The sequence below is a fragment of the Pyxicephalus adspersus genome, chromosome 6 (genome assembly GCF_032062135.1).
Source record: "Pyxicephalus adspersus chromosome 6, UCB_Pads_2.0, whole genome shotgun sequence".
Classification (NCBI taxonomy): domain Eukaryota; kingdom Metazoa; phylum Chordata; class Amphibia; order Anura; family Pyxicephalidae; genus Pyxicephalus; species Pyxicephalus adspersus.
This window is the reverse complement of record NC_092863.1, coordinates 13,333,391-13,358,663: the sequence shown is the minus strand read 5'-3', so window position 1 is coordinate 13,358,663 and position 25,273 is coordinate 13,333,391. Positions and strand designations below refer to the sequence as shown.

The 25,273-nt window shown below is 36.9% G+C and overlaps 1 protein-coding gene across 7 annotated transcripts in view; it reads right to left on the bottom strand.

Annotated features, from left to right (window-relative positions):
* Nucleotides 1-25,273, bottom strand: part of KCNH6 (potassium voltage-gated channel subfamily H member 6) — a 109,216-nt gene that overhangs the window by 68,490 nt on the left and 15,453 nt on the right. For all 7 annotated transcript variants that reach the window (XM_072414619.1, XM_072414621.1, XM_072414622.1 and 4 more), the window contains exon 2: nt 1,496-1,726. In XM_072414619.1, coding sequence (XP_072270720.1) covers nt 1,496-1,726 — 231 coding nt within the window. The remainder of the gene's footprint in view (nt 1-1,495; nt 1,727-25,273) is intronic.

Sequence of the window (25,273 nt, the reverse complement as noted above, 5' to 3'; positions counted from 1 at the left end):
TGGTCAGCAACGGTATAGGGGGAACAGCTAGGATAGTGGGTGGTGTCACAGATAGAATAATGAGGTCAGCTAAGATGGAGAGATTAGCCAAATTAGAAAGGTCGGTCACACCCTACAATGCTTTTTAGCACTGGCTGGCACACACACACACTGCCTATGGCACCTGCCCTCTAGTTGCTAATTGAAGGTGTGGCCCTGGGCAGGAATACTGCAAATAAATAATGCATACACATTTAGGAGACAAATATTTGACTTTTTTCCCCAAAATATGCCAATTTCTCTTGGAGCTCTTCTCCAGGACACCAAACAACAGTTCCCACTGACCATCAGGCAGTAGGAAAGCTGTTGTAGGGCATTTGTTTATCCTTGCCATACTACCATCAGAACATTTACTTATCTGGCACCCACACAACTAAAATCATCCACTGGTGACCTCCCCAGATCAACTGCCAATTTTTGCACTTAGCTCGCTGCTTTAACATGACATCTACCACAGATTGCCACAGCTATAAAGGGGTTATATTGCTTAATAAGCAATTTGCAAGGTTATATTCAAAATGTATACTACTGCAACCTATATTGTTAGAAATTGTCATAATATAATTTGGGCCTGATCGTGTTACCCTGTTTCCCTGAAAATAAGACCTACCACGAAAATAAGCCCTACCATGATTTTTCCAGATTTTTGAGAATGCTCGAAAAATATAACCCCTACCCCGAAAATAAGCAACAATTTATATAAATACATGGATAAGAGATACTCAACAAAGTAAATTGTTTTTGCTAAACATGATAAATTGGGAGTCAAAAGAAATTCAAGGTGGAATTCAGGGTTTAGAAAGTTATGATGATGTTCCAGAATGTGATGACATGACTATATTTAAACAAATGTTGATTTTTTGTTCAAGTATAAATGTTAATTGTTGTTCATGAAAAAAATAAGAGAACCCCTGAAAATAGGCCCTAGTGCATTTTTTGGAGCAAAAAATAATATAAGACACTGTCTTATTTTCTGGAAACAGGATAAAAAAGCCTGAATATTATCACTAGATTATTAGTTATATTATTATTAATAGTTTTATTATAGGTAGATTTAGTCATACAGATCATTACACCAGATTTAAAAGATGGACATAGGAAAAACGAGAGACAGAAGAATTTAGTTTGAAATAAGGGACATTTTGGAGGAATTAGCTGTGCACCCTTACACACTCTGTAAACACCCTATGGGCCATGGCACAATTGGGCAAAGGGGTTGAGTGAACCAACTTTAGCAATTTCTGGATGGAGCTGAAACTTTGTAATATAGATTTTAGACATGGTGGAGGGATTACAGAGCTGAACTGTTTTAGGTTAGAATACACATCACATATTGTCCTCTATGCCCTGGAGGTGACATGGTCTCTTAAGTTGCATGGAGCGCATATTAAAAAGGAAAAAAAAAAAACAAGATTAACAACTTTTGTTGTATCAATATAAACTACATGCATCTTACCCTCTTTTCTGTAGTAGAGGATCTCCAGCTTGCGTTCTTCAGATCCTAGTAGCGCTTGGGTGAGTTGCATAATGCTACTGTGCGTAGTTTCAGGGCCCGTTAGGAAATCACAAGTACAAGGCCTCTGCATGACCTCCACCCGGGAATAGCCAAACATGTCACAGAACCCATCATTACAGTAGATGATAGCACAGTTGTCCATCTGGGCATTGGCAATCAGAAACTTGCGACCTGTAGGCAAAGACAAATAATTAGAATGTATTTTTGGCATAACATGAAAACTGTAATAAAGTTGTTGTACCTGGATCTTAACAGTCTAAAGTATGTCTAAGCTTTTATAGAGTGCTTGTGAATGAAGACATTGAAGGCTGTTGAACTGAAAACAACTTTTGGTGGTATTCTTAGATTTAAATAGTGAAGTGGTAATGTGATAGTCTTCAGGATTTATAGTAGAATGGACAAACACTGGGGGAGGCTGTGGATATGTCACAGTATGCATAAGTATAAGTCTGCATTTAGGGCAGATGGAATACTTAAGGTCAGGGTAGCAAAGAGGATAAGTTCATTTTGATGGTGTATGTCCCACTGCACTCTGGGGTTTTACTGGAGAGCTGCTATGTGACCACATCACATAGTAGTCATGTAGCAGCCAGGAGAAACTACAGTGAGATACAGCAAATTGATGAACGACCACTGTGCATCTCAAATGCAGGAGACTACAGGGGGTGACGCTTGCTTGTCTTTCCCTCTCCCCTCTCCATAGAATAGCACAGACCTGTGTGTACAGCTTTCATTCATCTGTCACTGGAAACAAACATGAAGGATCATTTCCAGCGACAATTATCTTACAACCATTGGATTTCTGTACAGGGCTTTAGCCTAAAATAGGACATATCCCAAAATATTCTATATTCTAAAGCACTACTTCCATCACTGGAAGAATTAGGAATAGTGACCGTCTCCCCAACATTATGTTGATTACCATCTTTCTTTACTTTGTTTTTGTTTTGTTGGTGTGTTTTATGGGGGCACACATACAATAAGCACAAATAATCTCCTATTAAATCACTTTAATTCTTAACTGTTTTGAAATAAATACACATGTACTATTGTGCCTTGTGGCTTCTCAATAACCACATATGATTGTCATATTTTAGTTATTCTGTGTGTTATTTTACATGTATTTTGTGTGCTGGTTTCACTTTCCCAGGAAAGGGGAGGAAAATCTCCCACATATTTGACTTTGTGAAATTTTGCATACCTTACACTGGAAAAAAAACTGCATCAAGCCCAGAGCAATTGCAATAGTGTATGTACAGCATACTTGCAAATTTAGCCTCTAGTAGGCCCAGCTTTAGCAGTGGCTGCTGGCACTTTCTCTTATCCCTATGTTTGAAGCTCCTGCTATCTTTTTCTTCTTTCTCATTTTTTTCAATAGCGTAACAAAATAGCTGAAGCTGGAACCTTAACTTTGTAACCTTAATTTAAGGGGAAAAATGTATTCACTTCCAACACAAAAAGCACTTTCCATAGTTATATAAAATAGCACCAATATGTTCATTTGTCAAGGTTTACTTTTTCTGTTCAGTCAAAGTTAAAAATTAGGCCTTGAAATGTACACAGAAACCATGGCTACCACTTTATGTTTTTTTTTTCAGGTTTGCTGTACAGGATTTTCCAGTAATTTAAATCGTATTACTAATAATCTGGAAAGCTCCGTTTATGAAAAGTGCAGATTGTACCTCACCATGTGTTGCACCACAAGTCCCATACTGTTTTTACACAAAGACAGATGAAAAAGCATAGTAATCCCATGTGACCAAAATAAATCATGTATGTATCTACCCACAATTTTTAATAAACGTTGACCTTTATCTAGATCAGTGGCCACAGAAAGCATACTGCTGGCCAACCTATGAAATGTTTCCACATGAATTTGTATAAGTTTAGGCACAACCTACACACACGACTATGCTCTCAGGCCTGACCCTGTAAATATAATTGAGATATTTTCATAGTTACATAGTTAGGTTAAAAAAAGACATAGGTTCATTAAGTTGGATCACTAGGAAAGTAAAACATATTCCAGATATAAAACCCTATGGACATCCATAGGGTTTGATCCAGAGGAAGGCAAAAAACTCTGGTACAAAAAAAAAAAATCCTTCCTGATGCTGTGGAGCAATAGGATTTTCCCTGGATCAATTGTGTCTGTTATCTTTACTTTAACACTTTATTACCCTTTTACCTAAAGCAATCTATTGTATTTGCCGAAACTACTTCCTGAGGGAGCCGATTCCAAATTTTCACAGACCTTAAGGTGCGTACACACTTCCAATTTTTATCGTTCCAATCGAACGACGAACGATCGATTGGGCAAAAAATTGTTCGTAAAAAAGTAACCAACGACGCCGACGAACGAGGAAAGTCGCTGGAAACGAACGACCGGACCGACGGATCGGATTGGACGACGATCGTTGAACATCGTTCGTGTGTACGGTCGTTCGTTGGTCGTCCATGTTCAGAGCATGCGTGATGAACGAACGTCCGTTCACTTTCCTGTCGTGCACATAGTTCCTCTATCGCTCAAACGATCGTATCTATTGTGTGTACAATATCTACGAACGATCGTGTCGTTACCTCTATGTGCAGGATCGGTGCTATACGATCGTTCGTGTATATCGTGCAGGAACGTTCGTCGTTCGTTTTCCAACGATAATAATTGGAAGTGTGTACGTAGCTTTACAGTGAAGAATCCCTTCCTTATCCGGAGATTAAATTTTCTTTTCCTCCAGATGCAAAAAGTTTCCTCTTGTCCTTTGTAATGAACTCAAAGTGAATAATCGGGAAGAGAGTTCTCTGTATAGACCATTTATATATTTAGGAACAAAAGTATCTTTATCTCCATTCCCAGCATGGTGTGGTTGTGTAAATTCCAACTTAAAGTAGCTATCCACTATGGAACTAGAAAAAGAGGCAAGCACTACAACAATTTATGTAAAACGTTTTAAATGGGGTACCTTAAAATTAAATATTCACTTTACAAAGAAGAAAATAATTTATTTTTTCTTTAAATTATTGCACTTTTCATATTTTATGCATTTGACTTTGTTTTTTCTTTGGAAGCTGACAGATTATTTAACTACTCTGTCTGTGTCCCCAAAATTTCAATCCAGGAAATTATACTGTATGGCTGCAGGCATGAAGCCAAATGTTTATATGGTGAAATCAGTTTAGGCAAAGAAAGGTGTTCCAATTTTTAAGGTAAAGTTTAATTTTTTGCTTATAAAAAATTAAAGTGTGCTGAAGGCACAGCATGATAATTAAGCCTGCACAGCATGCTAATTAAATTATGACATCATGCGAAAGGATGGTATTTCAGGAGACAGAGATAAATTACTAGCGTATAGTACTAGAATCTGTATTTCTGGAAATAAAAATAGTATGTGTGGTTTCCATCTGAGGATGTACTAACGGCTTCTTTAGTTTAACTTAGCATCCATCAAAAATAATAGCCTGCGCTGCAAAGTTAGTGCAAATGTCAAAAATACCAGGTATTGTACAGAAGTGGGTACATTACATTTTACAATTCATATGTATAAAATTGAGCACTAACTATTTCATGCTGTGTAACATTTTCATTTAAGGTTTCATGGCCTTTTAGGACATAATATAAGTTTTTTTTAAGATAAACACCAGGCAAACAGATAAATTAACAGATCAAAAGTTAGTATTTTTGCCCATATATTCCTGAAATTTGAATAGCCCTATCACACAAACATAGCCAATTGGATTTTACCACTTACAAATAAGAATAGATCCTGCTGACTGGATAGTGGATAAGCAACGCTAATTGGGGTCAAGTCTCTGCTCACATTGGCCTCTCCACTTATTAACATTTTCTGTGCCAGTATATTTCCATGCCACACACTTGATTTGCCTCCCTTCTTGCCCCTCTTTTGTTCAGGCCATGTGCTGTATTATTAGGACCCTGTAAAAGGCATAGGTGATGTCCCTTCTGCAATAAAATAAACATACCTGCCTCTTCACAGTTTTTAAATACACTCATCTGTCCCCGCTCCATTGGCACAGCCATCTTTTTATTCTTCTATTCAGCCTTTCCTGATTTTGAGCCATCGTGATTGGCCAGCTGGAGATAATGGACCTGATTTATTAAAGCTCTCCAGGGCTGGAGAGAATACACTTTCTGAAGTGAAGCTGGGTGATCCAGCAAACCTGGAAAGGATCTGGTCCAGGATTGAAAACATTTGCTAACAAATGGCAAATCACTTAAGAAATCCATTCCAGGTGTGCTGGATTACCCAGCTTCACTGATGAAAGTTTATTCCCTCCAGCCTTGGAGAACTTTAATAAATCAGGGTCAATAAGTCTTCATGATCATGTACACAGGATTTCATTCAAAAAACAGCAGCCCCAGGGGATGCCGAGATGCCAATCATATCCTGGCGTCCTATGCTGAGCTATGCATGCACAGCTCAGTGTTATAGATAGCAAACAGGCAGATACGATTTTTTATTACAGAAAGGACATCACCTGATCCTTTCTGCAATAAGGAACTGACTGCTTGCACTTTTTCTTTGGAACTTTAAACTATAATTCAGCTTTTCAGCTTGTTGAACTTCAAGTGCAATTCATGAATTTACATTAGTTGACTGGTAAAAAACTAAGTATACTCCATGATTCAATAACTTGTAGAACCACCTTTAGCAGCAATATTAAGTAATAATTTTCTGTATTTTCTGTCAATCTCTCACACCTTAAGGTGGAGGTCTGGATTTACTGGACGATTGGAACACATTGCTTTTTTCCTTTTACAGCCATTTTGTTATAGATTTTCTGTTGTGATTAGATCATTGTGTCCCATTGCATTAACCAAATTTGGCCAAGCTTTAAGTATTGCAGATGATCTCACATTTCACTCTATAATACTTTGTTATACAGAGGAGTTCATGGTCAATGCAATGACTGCAATGTACCCAGATTCCGTGGCTGCAAAAGACCCAATCATTACCGCTTTACTGAGGCCTGTAGAGTCTGAGATGTAGCTTGTAGATCTTTTACAATTTCTCTGAGCAGTGTACATTGTGACCCTGGTACATTCTTTTCTGGTAAGATTGGCACTATGGTGAATGTTTTTCACTTGTGAATAATGGACCTCAGATTGTTTGGAAATCAACCTAAAACCCTTCCCAGATTATTGGGCAGCTGATGTCATTACTGATGTGATTCCTTCTTGGCATTGTTTTAACACACACCTACATGCTTCTAAATTATTCACACTTCTCCTAAATTTTGACATAGTCCTTCTTCAATTAATAACAGTGTATAATATTAACCTTTTACCTTGTATTTACCTCGTTTTAAGATATGCTAACAACCGTATGATTTTAACATTTTTATTATGTCCTGATTTGCAAAACCTTACAATGAAAAAAGGTTGTACTTTTTTTACTATGCCCGTACATACTCCAAAGGATGCTTTCACTGCATCAAAAATACACGTGACAGCATAAAGCAGTGAATGGGTTGTTTAACATACCTTGTGAAAGCCGATTAAAATCTATAACAGCTGTTAGTATATTTTTCAGGGAAAAAGCTGAAAAAAACAAGACTTTCCCTATAAGCAGCATGATAAATCCTAGGTGACCCGAGACAGACAGAATGTACTCTTTGGTTATTGTACATTAATATATATTACATATATTGGGAAGGATTAGAAAAATCCAGATTAGATAAAGGCAGCTGTGTAATGTTGATACATAATAGCGTGTCCAAAATGGGGAGAAAAACATATTAATAATAATACTTAAATGTATATTTTAATACTAAATTACAGCAGAAAAGGCACACAGATCCATTTATAGATTTATATGCAGAGAAAGATGTAACTATGTTCATTCTGGTTTATTAAGGATATTCTCCACAATCATCCAAACTTTACACTGCTTGTTCCAAGGCCTGATGGCCAATGGAGTGTAGAGTTAATTGTGTATAATCTTATGTGACCTGTAGTATTGCTTGTTCAGTTAGATATTTATGCATCTTGCTGCAATCTATTCAGCATATAAAAATTATCATTAACACATACACAAATTAAAAAAAACATTTTATTAGCAGAAATTTGAAAAATGCTTTGAAATTGTAAAAAAAAATAAATAAAAAAAAATAAACAACATAGAGATGCTGTACGGTCGTGTAACCAATGTCAAGATTTCGGCTTTGACAGACCAGGAGAGTGTTTGTATGAACCCATATGAATTATGTCAAAGCCATTATGTAAAAGTAAATGTTTCAGTGGGAACAGTGGTATTGGTTTGTGGTTGATTTTGTACTAATATTTGACTGGCTGTATATAACCTGCAGGCCATAATTTGCCCAGGTTGTATACAATTATTCTGAGTTTATTTGCTTCAACAGCCTACTTCAGCATGGGTTTGGGACTGGCCATACCTAAGAAAGGATAATCTAGTCATGTTTGAGGACCAAGGAAGGTAATGTATGTAAACATATGGATGCAAAAAGTGGGCCCCTGTGCAAGACAGATTTAACTCCCCTCCCAGTCTGAGACCCCTGTTGGCTAAGAAGGGTCCAGGGCCCTGGTGTAGGAGCACACTTTGTACATCCCTATCTCTGCCCCATGCAGGTAGTGTTTGGGATAGGAACCATATCTAAAGATTTAAGACAAGCACCCTTATTGCTTAGCTTCTAAGCTGCTATTGTATACTTCAGAGGTAAAAAATGTATAAAGATAATAAAACAAAAGGTGTGCTTGGTCACATTTATTGTAGTTTTTTTTTAATAGTGGCAGCACACAATGCACCCATATCAGATATGGGGGGGAACCAGAGCTCTTGTCCTTTTTTTTATATATTCTGTTGATAGGCTTATAATATCTAGACACCTGTGTGTGTTTGTCAGCCCCAGCTCTTTTCAAGCAATTAGCACTTCAAACATTGTTTACATATTCAGCTGTTTAGTAACAGCTTCACCAATTGTTCCACAGTATTTTGGTTACATGTTGCAGGATACTTGAGGGAAATGCCATCTTGCTATGTGAATAAACAGAGCACAGTTGGAACTTGTCCTTAGTATGACCCTGGTGCTTTCAATCACTTAAAAGGTCGATATTATGTGTGGTATTACCTAAAATAAAAACATCCCCTGACTTCACATGGAACACTTATCATGATTTAAAATAAACAATAAATATTTTTCACACATGTAGTTAAGAGACCAAGCTTGCAAAAAGCTTTCAAAATGTGTTACAATTTTTTTTTTGCTTGAGATGAGTGGACAATTTAATATATGGAAGTTATGTTGGACCTGCAGAAAGCATGTCATTTTATTTCTTCCTTTTCCTTGTTTTGGTTCAGGAGATTAAGAAAACAGTAAGTACCAAACCAAAAAGCATAAAAAGTATATACCTATGAATTGTTAATGGTAAATAAGAGGATAGGACCTCGATATGAGCTCAATTATAGATCTCATGGTGTTCAGGTCTGCTGGCCAATTGCTGGCTGCAGCATCGGAAGGGATCAGTGGGTCAGGGGGGCGATTGTGGAGGGGTCCTGAATGGGCAAAATGGCAATGTCCATCCAACACATACATGTCTGGCCATCTTCATCTTTTTTTTTTTAATGCATGCTAATTTTCTGTGTCCAACCCAACAATTCCCCTGATTATTATCTCCAATTACTACTTTTTAGAAGGCGCTTGCAACACAGCAGTTCCTTTTAAAGTTACCTCAGGAGTTTCCCTGCTGTGGTAGGCTGGGATGAACAGGTTTAATGAAGTGCCATGTTTTTTGAAGCGGATGAGGCCCATCCCATGCAGGAGGCAGACAGGCAAGCTAGAATGGTAGCATGAGAAAACATATATAGTTGGAGCCTAAATTTAATTTACATGGAAACATTTTTTTAATGTGTTCTTTACGCAAATAATGAAATAAGGTATAGAGCTGTGTAAATGAATGTATGCACACATTGAAAGTATCTGTCATTTGTTTAAAAGAGGTGATGTTTTGCTCTTTCATGGTAAAGTAAATGTGGAATTGACTGGTTACCTTGACAAAAATAAATTTAATGAGCAGACATAGCTTTTGTATTTTCCCAGGGGGTACATGTAAAATAAATGTAACTACTGTATCCTATCCCATTGATATTCACTGCATTCTGCTTTGACTTTTTGTTCTCGCTTTATGCCCTTTTTCCCACTTTCAGATATTTGGCCATCATATAATGATATGAGAGCTCCCGTTTATTCAGTATTCCTCTCACCCAAGACTGACAGAACTGGCCCAGAGTAATTTATTGCCCATAGATCTCGTAACACACAAGTAGGCTAAGCATTAATGGAGAAATTTGAGACCTTTTATTTCTTCTCCGTGGTTAGAGATCCATTTTTTTATTATTTTCATGATATACTGTAATTACATTTGTTTCCATTTTACGCTAATAGATTCTGTTATAGCAAAGAAAAGGTACTCTGGTGCAGAAAAGATTTCTAAATAAAACTCAGATAAATGTTACAATACAGATGAGCTCAGTAATGTCAGAGAACAGGTGACACATGGGAAAAGACGGAAGCATGTTTGAAATGATAATATTTCTAAGTTACAGCTTGTGGGCTTGCCACGGGTCAGGGCTACAGGAAAAAATTCCGGAAAATAGTTTGCTGAGATGTATGTGCAGCATTCTGAGTATAATTAATGGTGAGGACTTTGTAATATATACAGGGACATTACTGGAAAACAGTTATGAAACGTATTGAAGCTAGACATAGCGAGCCACAGCTACAACTATCCGAGAAGCCATTTAAAAGGTAACTGTGAAATACTAAATGCTCAATAGGGTTAAATTGGTATTACATGTTTTCATTTTCCAAATAAGAAGCATGCATCCAAAGATTAAATAAGGTAAAGAAAACTTTTTTTTTTTACATGCTTTAATTTAGCAAGCAATATCACTGTCTCCAGCCAGATCAATGCATTGTCTCTTAAAGTCTGCCTTAAAGGAACTTTCTAGGGTTCTACTATCATCAGTCTATTCCTGTAGGTATTTAATTGTGTTACCTCCCTCAGTGTTTGAATGGGATTTTATGCTGAAAAGTTGTTGGGTGGAGGGCAGCAAGGGAATGGATGGATTTGAATAGATTTTTGCGGTCAGGTCACAGACTAATATTAATATGTATTTATATAGCGCCAACATATTAAGCAGTGCTTTACAAAGTTCATAGTCATGTCATTGTCTCTCAAAGGTGATCACAATCTTATGTTCCTACCACAGTCATATATCATAACCATAGTCCAAGGCCAATTTGGGAGGAAGCCAGGAAACTAACTGCATGTTTTTGGAATGTGGGAGGACACCCACACAAACATGGAAACAACATGCAAACTCCATGCAGATAGTGTCCTGGTTGACCTGTACTACAAAGGCCAGAGTGCTGACCTCTGGGCCACCTTGCTGCCCAATAGGCAATAGTGTGTATGTGTTGGGGGTGGGCTTTGGGGTCAAGTTATGTCCTGAAATTCAGCAATTATTTAGATGACTGAAATACAGCATTTTAATATTGCTGGGATATTCATTAGTTTTTGGTATAATTAATTATTAATATTAGGTACTGGGAAAAACCCCATTTGCATTGGGAAACCAGTAGGGAACAGAACTATCTAAGGCAGTGTAGCATTTCATTACCAACTTGTATACAAGTTCTTCATAAGCAATAAAACAGTCCTTTACTGTAAAAACAACAACAACAAAAAATTCCTCCACATGCAAAATTAACCTTTTTTAAACAGACAACATCACCTGGTTATTCACTAAGGCCTCCCCGTCATGGCTTGTGGTGTTGTAGACTAGAAATACTGTCATGTCATCACATAAGAGGAGCTACAAATGTGTTTTAACAGGACTGTTTTCTTTAATCAAAGAATCATTAATGCAACACTGATGAATTGCATCAATTCAAGAAGTCCTCATTACATTTCATACATTTTTTTTTGTACTGTGCTGTTTGGTTTCTATTAATATTGTTATTATTAATATTATTATTATTATTATTATTATTATTAATAATAATAATAATATTAATAATAATAATAATAATAATAATAAATAACAGTAATTTATAGCGTCAACATGTTACACAGTGCTGTTTATTAAATAGGGTTTGCAATGACAGACAGATACAGATAGTGGAGGAGGAGAGGACCCTGCCCCAAAGAGCTTACGATCTTGGTGCCATGATTTACCAGGGTCCCTTACTCTTTCTAATCTACTGTCAATGTACATTAATAATATCAATTTTAGAATAGGATTTTTGTTAGTAGGTTGCTAAATGCAACCTCTTTGTTCTGAGTGTCTATGTTCCATGTCTTGTTTATACGAATTTATACGAAAACCCAATCTTTACTCATGTTAGCTTAATCATACTAAAGTAATTTCAAGTTATTTTCAAATTCTTTAAAAAGCTTCAGCTTTCAATAAACCAAACCCCTGATAAATAGGAATGGAAATGTATGCATCAACCAGGTACTAATCAAGCTGTATTAGGTTGTTCAGTGCTGTCAATATAAAACAGGCATATCAAACCGAAACTAAACTAGAGACCAAATAAAGTGGAATTAGTCATCAAAAGGTCACATTGTGTCTAGTGTATATTGCACCTACTTATCCTTGAGGATCAACCCAGTTTGTAAATAGCTGCTTAGTGAAGGAACAGTAACACATTGATGAGGTTAACTCTGACCTCCCATCGAGCTTCTCACAAAATTTTACTATGTAGTAAAGCCTGGCTTATAATGTTACCTATTCCTATCCAGAATTAAATTTTGTTGTACAAGGTACTGCAGTGGGTTTAAAAGCATAGTCATAATGAAGTATTAAAAATGGTATTGAAATACATTTTTTTTGGTGCATAGGTGGGTGCCTAATGCCAGCATCATGGGTGCATTTATCCACTGACCATGAATGTTTGTGGGCACTTTCATTGTAAAAGGAAAGTTGGCGATTCTGTGTGAGCATGTAGGATGATATTAATCAAACGTAAACAAAGCCTCTCTGAAAACTACTTTGAAATATGACTTAAAAAAATAAATAAATAAGATAAAAAAATATGACTGCCCTGTGATTATCACTGCCCACAACCATGCAGTACAGCTGGATTCTTCCTGGAGACAAATTTATGACTTGCATCCTGTGTAATTATCTGCATATTTATCCTGAAGCCTGGATCTTAGGACAATGAGGAATTTTTGCATGGCCTACTGTATATGTATGGATGTAGTTCACCTGTGGCTGTCTAATGGAAGTGTTCCAAGAATAGATGTAAGGAGCGTGTGGGAGTTGTAGAAAGAATGAGTTGCTACCCCAGAAAGAGTAGACCTCTTTTTCATGTCCCTTTTTAATACATGTGTCCTATTTTACCCCAAATCTATGCTTTGTGGTTAGTAAGTTTATCTCTATTTGTAAATAAACCAAATTGTTATTTGTTGTCTTTCCTTAGAATTAAGGCATCCTAAAACAGCAGATTCTATTATTATTATTACACAGTTTTTATACAGCGCCATCATATTACGCAGCGCTGTTCAAAGTCCATAGTCATGTAACTAACTGTCCCTCTACAGTGACTACAGTGACTTCAAGAATTTAAAATACACTACAAACTTTAACAAAAATAGTTCAATCTAAGTCACTAGAATGAAAAATCATCCCCTTACCACAATCACAATACATTTTCCCAAGGTATTGCAAGTACCTGGGACTTAGAGCAGATCTGCATATCCTTATATACAATCCCCTGCATTTTCCTTTGTATCTGATAAACTTCCTTAAACAGACAATAAATAATGATTCATTATTATAGCACCGCTAAGCCCTGCCATCTATGCAAATTGAGGTGCTAAATATCAAAATGATGTTGCTGTTAGAGAAGAACACTGTATTGTCCTAAAAGGGTTTTGTAGTGGTTACAATTGCCTATCAGGTGTCTGAGAGGTTAATGTACAAATACAGCTGACAACAGCTATCATCCATGCTGGGTAAAGCGTCATCCTTGATCCTACTGAGATCTCCGCATGCATGGGGCCAGCCATCTGTTACCTTCACCACTGGATATAATTAAATGGACAACTGAAACAGCAGCGGGACTCCAGCCGCTGCTATATTAGTATCTGTCACCTGAACTTGTCCACATTCCCAGAGCAGTCACCCATCCAGGTCTATCAGGTGCAATGCCGTCATGGTATTTGCCCATCACCATCCATTTACTGCATGTGAAAAGCAGAATATTCTTTGTAGTATTGTCAAAGCTTGCAATGTGGTTTTATTATTTATTTACTATCACATGAAATAGAATGTTTCCATCTTGCTACCAAACCATACATTGATTTTGCCTGGAAAGTTATTCAGCTTTCCTCATATCTTTCTTGTTTAAAGTAGATGTAAACCCTAGCATTTAGTTTGCTTAAGTGTTATGGATCAGAACCAATCCCCTTTCTTTTTTAAAACAATTTTTGTTCCTACCTTTTTTATTTTGTTTGTTTCAGCTTAGTTTCTATTATTTGCTGCATTCTCTTTGCAGGCACTCTGTCTACACCAGTAATATCTGTATGACATTCTCAGTGCAGTTTTTTTCTAATAATCAAAACAGTGCACCATGCCTGCTTAACAAGTATTGAAATGTAACAAACAAGTACGTATATGTTGGGACTTTTAAGGCAGCAATACGTAAGACAATATAAATGTATTCAAATTTCTCATAAAATCACATTTATTAAATACATTGTAAAAGAGCACGTTAAATAACAAGTCCATAACCACTCCTCCAGATATCCACATTCATTTGCACATATGGCTTAAATCTGGACGCTACCTCGCACAGGGAAGGAAAGATGGACATCCATTCATGGAAACGTGTGTAGGATGGCATGCAAATCAACATGTACTGACTTCAATGAGTATTTAAAAGCTCCATTATTCATCAACATTAAAAGGAGAGGGAATTCCCTCTAATGTAGTCCAGAAATCAGTTCAAGTGTTGAAATGGTTTTTACCGGAAACTTGACAGTAACAATGTAAAAGTTATGTAGGTTATACCTAATCATTACAAAAGCTCAAAATATGTGCTCATTAAAACGGTGTATTATTTCAACAGAAAAAGCCAAATGCAGGCTGCCTCCTCAACCCTCCTGATCTGTAGCATTTTAAATAATTTCTTGCTAGGAAAGCTTATTAAACAAAACAGTCCATAGGAATAAGAAGAAGGATTCATTAAAATTAATAATGACTAAGTGATTGGTAGAACACAATAAAAATGTAGTTATGGAGCCAGCAGGTCTTTATTATACTTCCAAATTGTCATTACAGAAAGGCAAACGATTAGAGGATAATCTTTTTTTATTCCTTTTTCTTCAAGTTTTTGTTTGAGGTTTTGGTTCTAGAATATAAATGTATGCCTCTTATTCTGTTCAGCTAGTTTTCTTGTCCAGCTACCATTGCCACCCACCATGGGGTCTCTTATTAAAATGTTTTATTCTAAGATTCACCCAGCTTTTACCCAACATGTACACACTGGATTGAATAAGAAAATGTGTCAATCAGTTTACTCATAATTCACACATTTTGGTAATTGATTTAATCATAAAAAATATATAGATTTGGGAGAAAATTTGGGTCAAATGTGGGTATTAAAAAGAGACATGAAAAAGAGGTCTACTCTTTTTGGGGTAGCAACTCATTCTTTCTACAACTGTACAATTTGGGTCATGTTCAAGTATCTATGCACATTATTCTCCTAGTAACACACCATGTAAAATGCTAACATATCAGCACTGTGCAATATAGTGATTGGCTGATGGTGCTGCATCTGTACACAGATTACAGTACAAAGACAGGCTACTTCCACAGGTTTTGCTGTCTCACTGAGATTTTTCAGTACTTCCTGTCCCTCAGACATAACAAATAAGAAGTAGTAATATCGCCAATGGGTTAAAAAAAATTCCTAATGGAACAAGTGTCGCCTCTGAAAGATGCTTCATCTCCCTGCTGATTGCAGAGCTGTTTTTTTCCTGAGTTTCCCTGCAGCGATATAGTGGTACCCAAGAAATAGCAGTGCAGTTAGTGTTATCTGTACCGAGGTACCGCCTGGAAATCATGGGCTGTATTAAATGTGAGGTTTGTCTTTGTACATAGCATTGGTTATATCCATTGGCTTTATGCTGAATTGACAACCAAAGAATCTGTCTGCCATCACACATAATTATTATTGTGCTAACTGGGTCATCGTTTACATTGAACAGTTCCTAAATCTTACATCCTAAATCTTCAAATTAGAGTTTTTCAACTTAGTAAGAAATTAAGAAACCTTCCTGCTTGTGCTGCAATGGCATACCTTAGAATACTATTGCTCAAACCTCACCAATCTTCTGTTTCGGTTAAAATCTGCAAATAAGTTTTTACAATGCACGAAGATGACTTTTAAAGCAAAACATACCTAGCCTCTGAAATCCACTGAAAAACTTAGATTTTGAATCTGCAGCTTACATCCAATAGGGACTGATGAGCTTGTATCTTTGTAGCCTATTTGCCTAAATATGTTCCATGTTAAGAATATTACTGGCTAAACAATCAATACCCCAGTATTTCAAGTATTGGCAGAAGCCAGAATTTCTGGAATTCGATTACTGAGATCTCCTGATGAGAGTCTCTTGTCCCGCTTCCCTAGCTCTTGGATCTTGAGTTTCCGAGATCTTACTCATATTATTTCATTCTCAATAGCGATGCTTCTTTCTCCATGTTGTCACTTATAAATTTATAGATTTCGAACCCTAATATTAATAATGGAAGATGTGTGGACCTAGGAACCTGTTGCAGAAAATGTGCATTTTAATTTGTTAGTGATACAAAAATCCTCTTTTTATGTTAATGTAGGTGCTTTCCTCAGTTCCTGACATTTCCAGCTTTGTAAAGTAAAGCAACACTTTATAAGTATTAGAGCAATGCATGATTGCCCTAATGCCAATTTCCTGCATATCAGACAAGAACTGATATCTGAATCAAGGATACAGGTAACAATGAATCACTGGTTTTATCCTTCCCCAACATTACTAGGAAAAATGTCCATGATGAACCTTTTCCATGAGCTCCTTGTCTGGTACAGCTATAGTCAATTGAACAGGAGGTGAATACAATTTGTTTTTAACAAAGTCCTGGATTGTAGTAAAAACCCCAACTCTATCTAGGACTAAAATAGATAGTCCAGAGATTTATACAAGGGTTTTCCATGCAAATATCCTGTGTTGCTGTTTTTTTATTTCATTTGGTAAATGCAAAATAACTGAAAGTTGTTGTCAGTAGGTTAGCCTAGAAGGCAACCTTATTTTTTTGAAATTGTATGTCTTCTGGGACATCTCACTCGTTACTCCTGCAAATGAGCATACATAGTGTGACAGCTCAACCTGCCTCCAAGTCTTGAACACTCACTCCCAAGGAATCCACTGTATGTAGCAGCTCTGTGTGCAGAAAACCAGCATGGGAGACACCAAAGTTCCCATCAGCATTTCCCATCAGCAAGTTTCCCCCAAGGCCAATGGGGCAATCCATTCCTAGCTCTCTGCTGTATGTATGTCCACAGAAACTGAATCATCAGGTCAATCCTGGACAGCAGAAGACCTGCTGGGAGGTAAATAATATTCAAATAATACAAAGTTTAATATCTGTTGGTTCATTTATCCTTATTTGATAAACAGAACCTTAAAATGTACAAAGCTGCAGACAAATATACAGATTGTCAATTGGTATAAACTGTAAGCTATTTCTCTCAAAATAATTTTTGTTTTTAGGAAATCAGTTTGTGTTTATTTCATTTCAACATATTTGGTCATGCAGCAGGGTAAACATTATTAGGTTAGCAAGGGATTTTGTAGCTCAACTACTTTGCATTTGTGTAAAGAAGATTCTCACTAGAAAAACCTACATAGTTGCAAGCTCATTAGAAAATGTACCGAAATATGCAAGCATAAAAGCATCCTATCCAAAATATGGAACTAATACAGTTGGTGGTACATTTGTATGACAGGTGGGTTTGGCGCTAAACTAGACAAAAGACTAGACAGCCAATAACAAGTTATTTTTAGGAAAACCATCCAATGTTTGCTGAATCACAATCAAATGATGATTATTCTATGATAGTCTAACCCAGGGTCGGCAAACGTTTATGGCCACTAGGCCATTTCAGGGGTGGGCGAGAGCACACTAGGCCGAGTCCCGCCCTATTGGATCCACCCCCACTAGGAACGCCCCTGAAGTGAAATCCCTCTCCTTCGTATGCATTGCGGAAGAGAGGGATTTCCTTTCAGGGAGCGTTCCCTATTTACTGCGGCGGTGAAAGTATCAACGTCTGGCGCAGTAAATAGGGGAGCAAAAGCAAGGAGGCGGCACCAGCTCTGGTTGTTTTTAACGCCCCCTGTCAGATACGGCTAGCAACCCACGGCTCCTGAGCCGCGGGTTGCCAGCCGTCATTGAGCTGGATCGGCCAGGTGGCGTTAGGCCGACTCTGGTCTAAAGGCTGGAGTTTGCCGACCCCTGGTCTAACCCTTCTAGTCTTGCAGAGCTTTGATAAATCAGGCCCACAGAGTGAGAATATTTGGCCTTTTGTAAAGGTTGTCTGTCCAGTCTGTCAATGTTTCTAAAAAGATTAGTTTTTTTCGTTGAATTGGTCAATTTGGAGAAAGTCATATCTTAAATAGACTTTACTTTTGTATGGGGCTTGGTAACTAGAGATATACATGTAAAAGGTATTTAAATGCACAAAGCTTTAGAATTCTGTTAAATGGTGTCTGAAAAAAATGTAGACGCTGTGCACCTGTCTATCACACAACAGGAATACACTTGTAGTAGACAGTTGATGTCTGATAGGGGCAAAGTACAAATGGGGCACTTTCTACATTGCCACTTTCTGCTATAATCTATGTTTGGATTCAAAGTGTGGTGGTCAGTCAAGATGGGCAGACAAATTCATGAATTTGGTTGTGCCTTATATTTTTTGTGAGTGAATATTAGACTAATTGTCACCAAGATGGTGCCTCTGTGTGTACTACTATGAGAACAGAATGCAGTGTGACTGTTGGGATGGACTCCACACATGCCATGGTAGCCTGCCAGTTTATCAGTTTGGAGACTCAGTGACTTATTCTGTTTCTAAATAGTCATTGGTGGGGGCTATAAATAAAAAACATAAACAACCTAGCTAGCAATGCATTTACGTAGAGCTTTCCAAAAATGTGAATGTGAATATGAATTTATTCGGGAAGAATTTTAAAGGGTTATTTTTAATTGCTGATTGTTTGGTTTTTATTTAAATAGCAAGCCAAAGGAGGGATTGGTTGTGGGCTGACATCCTCTCTCCTAACTACGGGCCCCAGTGATCAAGGATCCTGGAATGGATTGAGGGTTTGGCTGCCACTTGTTTTTTTGTCAGCTAGATTCCATCTTGATAATAAGGGGGGCACAGTTTCCTTGTTTTAAAAAGGCAATACATACTAATACAGAATACCTGCAGCTTTAGGTGTCCTCAGTGCTATATTATAGTTTTTCCCAGTCAAATTTCCAAAGGATTTATAGTGTCACATTTGCAGCAATGTTGCAAATTGACATGGGACAAAAATGTATTGTTAATCTTACTCTGAGGTGCAAATGAGCTAAATTCTCATGTAATCAACCCCTATAGGCCTTTAGAAACATGTTTTACCACCTATAATTATTTTTTTTTTTGTGTTATTAGAGGTCTTCCTCACCTTCCAAGCAATTCAGGGGCTTTGCATTTAACTTCAGAAGTCCACAGCCAACAATAGAATTTAGTGTTTCTGACTATACTTTAAAACCATTAAAATAAACTATTTTTTTTAATTTTTTTTCTTTTGGGCACACAGGCCCTCAGACATCATAAGCAATCATGGTGATGATACAATGTTCAGGGCTTTATATGTATTTTATTGCCTTTACTTTTATTTTTTAGGAGTACAATATCATATTTGGGGTCCCTAAAGTTCAGGTGCACTACAATTATGTCTGGTTTTATTTTATGATATTGTGTACAATTAACAATAGCCAGAAGATTTGTTTTTGGATCTATACATCACCATTTTAGGAATACATAGTAATGCTGACTGTAACAAGTTACAACAGAAATGGACGTCTTAGTCTGATTTTATTAATGCACACTGATTTGCCCTTTTGTACATTTACCTTCTTTTAAACATTCATCATTGCAAAAGAGAAGTGCTGCTAAAAACCTTCCTATGTGTGAAAAGAAATGAATGGGACTGAATTAATCAGCACAACAGCTATTATATCAGTTGTTTTGGAGCTGTGAAATACAGCAGATTTCAGCAGGATGTGGGATCAAGGCAGAAAAAAAAATAAAAACATCCCTGATCAAAAATATGAATATATACAAAAACACATCTAGGAGTTATTTATAAACCATATATCTTGTTCTTGTTCTCCGAGAGCATCTGTCCCAGCTGCCTGTGTTTTTTCTCATATATAGTTTACTTGTTAATTAGTTTTTCAGTTTATGCATTTATTATGTAGAAGTAAAGGATTATGCAGTTAGTTCCTCGATGGTTCAGACTGATTTAAGAAGTTATATTAGGAAGACTTCAGTGTTTATAGTAAATCATAGGCATCTGAAACATACAAAAGCACAATATTTAAATACCTTGCAATATCCTTACATTCCGTCTTTTCTCAGTTTTGATGTCATTGCTGATGTCACCCTGCTTTTTCTTAATTTCCCTTGAGTTAATTTCCCTTGTTGTAATTCAGACCATACTCTTGGCATTTTGGAGCCATTAGATTCTTTATTTCAATGTTTTAAGGTTTAAAAAGAACAAATTCCTTTTATTAATATTATGCGGTATTAATAATACAACAGGTATAATCCTTTTAAGGGGGGGCTACCAACAAAGGTCTAAATAAGAACGGGGGAAGAAAAAAAAGGGATGAAATCAACATCAAGGAGGAAAGGGAAAAGGAGGAAAGGTATTGGGAGTAGAAGGGTTTTCCAGATCCAAAATGTCCAAAATTAGGATATATTTTGAATCCAAGGGTCCCATGTTTTGTGTAGGTCAGCAATATTATTCTTTAGGACATAATACAGTTTTTCATTGACCAATTCAATGTAGTATCCAGAGGCAAGACTGAGGTTTCCCAGTGTTTCAGGATAATTAGTCTAGTAGCTAGGGGTGTATAGTAAACTAATTAGTTAAATGGGGAACAGGGCAATCTATTTTACTAACTAGGGTAAATGGGTTTTAGGAATGTTAAGAAGGGAGATATATAAGAGATTATTAAAAAAAAAATTGGACCTTGGGGCAAGACCACCAGTCATGAACCCTCCAATTTAGCTAATCTATCTTGTACCAATGTAAAATAGTTTTAAAGTTGGCCTCTATCATTGACATATTGACAGAAACTCTTATCAAATAAAGTCAAAATCTGATGGAAATCAGGTCCTCTCCCAAGAGGGCATATAGGATAGTTTGGTGGAGGATAGATACCTGTTGCCATTGCTGCTGGCAGGTCCTCCCTTCTATTAGAACCTGATTGTGGTTGTAATTTAACAGTTTTATTTGTGACCTAATTTGGAACATTAAGACAAGTTATGGTAAAACTTGGTTGCAATGACAGCTATTTTTACAAAAAGGCATTTTTTATATTATTTCCATGACATGTAATCATTTTGTCACTGAGAAACAAAGACCTCACTTAAGCTACGTACACACTTCCAATTATTATCGTTGGAAAACGAACGACGAACGTTCATGCACGATATATACGAACGATCGTATAGCACCGATCCTACACATAGAGTTAACGACACGATCGTTCGTAGATATTGTACACACAATAGATACGATCGTTTGAGCGATAGAGGAACTATGTGCATGACAGGAAACGTTCGTTCATCACGCATGCTCTGAACATGGACGATCAACGAACGACCGTACACACGAACGATGTTCAACGATCGGCGTCCAATCCGATCCGTCGGTCCGGTCGTTCGTTTCCAGCGACTTTCCTCGTTCGTCGGCGTCGTTGGTTACTTTTTTACGAACGATTTTTTGCCCAATCGATCGTTCGTCGTTCGATTGGAACGATAAAAATTGGAAGTGTGTACGCACCTTAAGAGTGGATATTTACAATAGATTTTATCACAGCATTTAGTGTTTAGGTAATGTGATACTTTGCAGTCGTTTACATGGAAAAAAACAGACACCCACAACAGTCAAACAGAAAGAATTTATCAGAGGTCTGACGTCATTAAAAAAGCCTATTGTAGGATTGATATAAATTGTTGCATTTGTTGTTTGAACTACATTCATTTTTTATTTTTTTGCTAATTCTTCCTTAACTCTTCATTTTATTACCTGTCTTTTTACAAACCCATGTGCACAGAATTATGGCTATATTTTGCTACCCTCCCCACCCATTTTCAATTAATTGCAATGAGGTAGCATGGTGGCTTAGTAACTAGCACTTGAGCCTTGTAACACTAGGCTCTGAATTTCACCATGACATTTGAGGGTTCTCCTTTTGTTTGTGTGAGTTTCTCCAAGCACCTTGGTATGATACCACTTTGTACGTGATTTATACTCAGGATTACGGCAGAATCTTAACCAACAGTATGAGAGTCTTTATTTTTCCTCCCATATTCCTAACACATACTTTTAATGGAAACGGCTTCCCCTCCGATTGTCCTCAGAATATTTTAAATAGTAAATACCTAGGGACATTAAATTGTGAGCTCTTTTGGGAGACATTCTATGACATGGCTATGGACTATGTAAAGCACTACAGAATTTGTTAGCATTATAAAAATTCATAAATAAAATTAACCTTGTGTTAAAGTTCTGCTATTGCCTTAACACCTATTTATATGTGAAGAAGCAGTTCATTGATCTGTGAAACTATGTTGTGTGCAGTTTATGATGCTCAGAGTGGTTAATTCATGTTTTCAGTATTAAATTACAAAATCCATATCGATGTTAGTAGAATGTAGGTAATTACAGCCACTATACTTGACACTTACACACTACACTAGTCTATCAATCTGTTCTAAAACCATGATTAATTGGAGTTTCAGCTTAAAACTCATTGTTAACATACCAAAATAAAACCGTTTATAAAACATCAGTGTCACTTTATAACATATTAAATATACCTTAAGCTAATTATTTTTTTTTACAGAGTATTAAAACCTTTGCTAGGTTTTATTGCTGTACCTGTCTTCACTGGGGAGAATTAACCTTTCTCTCTGTCCTGGAAACAAGGACAGTAATTCAAAACTTTACAAGTGTCACCAAAACTTCACATCGTGAAAAAAATTCTAACCCTTTCTGCACATACAAAAACATGGGTTTCAGTTATAGTTAAGCACATTAGGCTACAAAGAAATATCCAATGAATTACCAACAACTTTATATAGGATAGTAATAAGGATAGGATAGGATAGGATAAGATAAGCCTATAGGTATAAAGTCAGTTATACCTGGCAGTAATTAACTGTTATACGAGGGGTAATATTGGAAATACCATGTTAAACCAATATTTCTCAACCAGGGTTTAATTGAACCTTAAAGCTTCCTCCAGAGGATACTAGGGGTTCTGTGAGCAATGAGTAACTTGTGTCTCTCAGGTCAGTTTAAGTGGCATCAATGATCTTTAAGAATGACATTCTTCCCAATAGCCAGCAATGTATGAGGCATCTTTCCCAGTGATTGCAATGTTAATGTACGGTATGCTGTAGCATACAGTGATTTTAAAAGGGGCTCCCTAAAGATTTAAATATTATTTTAGGTGACCCCCATGTTAATAAGGTTGAAAAAGGCTGAGCCAAGTTGTTGGCAGTAAACTCACCAATATCTACCAAATGACAGACATGAGAAGAAATACAAACAATTTTGTTGTTTTAGTTGCAAAATTGTTCTTGCTGTTTATATACACTCTGCATTGACATCTTCAGTACAGATTTTCTGTCCATTGATATGCCGTGCTCTCGACCAGCTGCTGACATAACTCACTCTACAAATCTGTCCCTTCCCTGCAAACCCATTGCTAAACCTACACAGACTTTAAAAGAGGCGGAGGGAGCTCATGGGAGGGGGCCAGGGATTTAACTCCCCATTCAGAGGATCAAATTACAAACAGATACCCTGTAGGATTTTCTTTTTAGATCATGCTTAGACTACTGAGGCATGGAATGGACTCAAAATCATACTCAGTTGCCCGTTATAGCTGTCAGAGTCAGATCTGAAAATGATTCATCAAGTACAGTGGAGTAGTTTTACAGTTGAGCATGTAGAAAAAGGGATTCCACCTTGAGAAGCTATGAGCACTCCTTCCATTCCAGCTGCTGTGGACTAGGATCCAACTCAGATATTATAAGGACCCGATGGGGAGAAATATTGTTGAACCTATTCAGCAACATGCACACAGCAAAAGTGAACAGGGTACATGGACCATGAATTCTAGTAGTGTAGCTCCTCAGATGCTGTATCCAGCATTTGAAGTCATCCAGAGATTGTTTGTTAGAAAGAGCTCTGCTAGGAACCTACAACACTGCATTAGGAACTGTAAGTTCCACGCTAGTACATACATAAGTTGAAAAAAAAATATCTGTCCACCAACTTATACCTTATAATTAGATTTCTTACATTTTTTTTAAAAAAAGTTTATCCGAAGATTATGCCTTTTTTAAATTTGCATTAACCATTCAACACACAAATGCTCCCTCCACACTGGTTTACTACTTGCTTCACATTACATCATGTTTACATGAAAGCATGAATGCGTATGTAGACATATATGCTTATGTGCCTACAGGCAGGGGTAACAGTTTATGTATGTATTTAATTCCATTAATTGAGGAGGTTGTCCAAATTTCCACTAGCGATATCGTCCAGCCCTCTTCTAATTTCTCTTGGGTTATGAAGAATTCTCTTTGTGGTATTGTAATTCTGACTATAAACTTAGAAGTTTTGGAGCTTTCTTTTAGATTCTAAACCACAGAAATCTGACTTATGAGGTCTTACTATGGCAAAATTGTAGATTTGGAACAGTAACTAGGTATTCATTTCACATTCTGGTAGACTTGGCACTGAGTGTTTTTTTCATAATTTTGCAGTTGTTTTGGTCTGGTGCTGTTTAATATTATCTTCATTTGTGGCAGCAGAGCATACAGGCTAAAAAAGCATTGAATTAAATGAAACAGATGAAGCAATATATCTTTTTTTCTTAGTCTTAGATCAACAGCTTTTTTTCTTTACTTGATTCTCGTTTTTGGGTTTAGACATTGTTTCCTAGTACTGTTGAACACAGTTTCTGTGTATAGGTCAGAAAGGATTAAAAAAACAACAGAATGTATATAGCGGCCCACCTTCGATTTTTGCCCGCATGGACCAAATTGTTTTCCTCCAGTGTCTGCCGGGGGATAGAGGAGGCCTGGCTCGCTCCTCTGCACCCCAATGTTATGCTATGGAGTTCTTCACTGCTACTGACAAATAGAGATTTACTCGCACCGATGGTGTTTATGAGGAATATATGAAGAGCTCACAAACTTAAATATGGCCTTTCCGCCCCTGCCTCTGTACTTACCTCTATTATACACACCCCCCTGATACCCGACAGCCTTACCAGATCTATGTGGCTACCCTGGCGAGAGAGAGGGCTTTTTCATATCCAGGATATTTTGCAT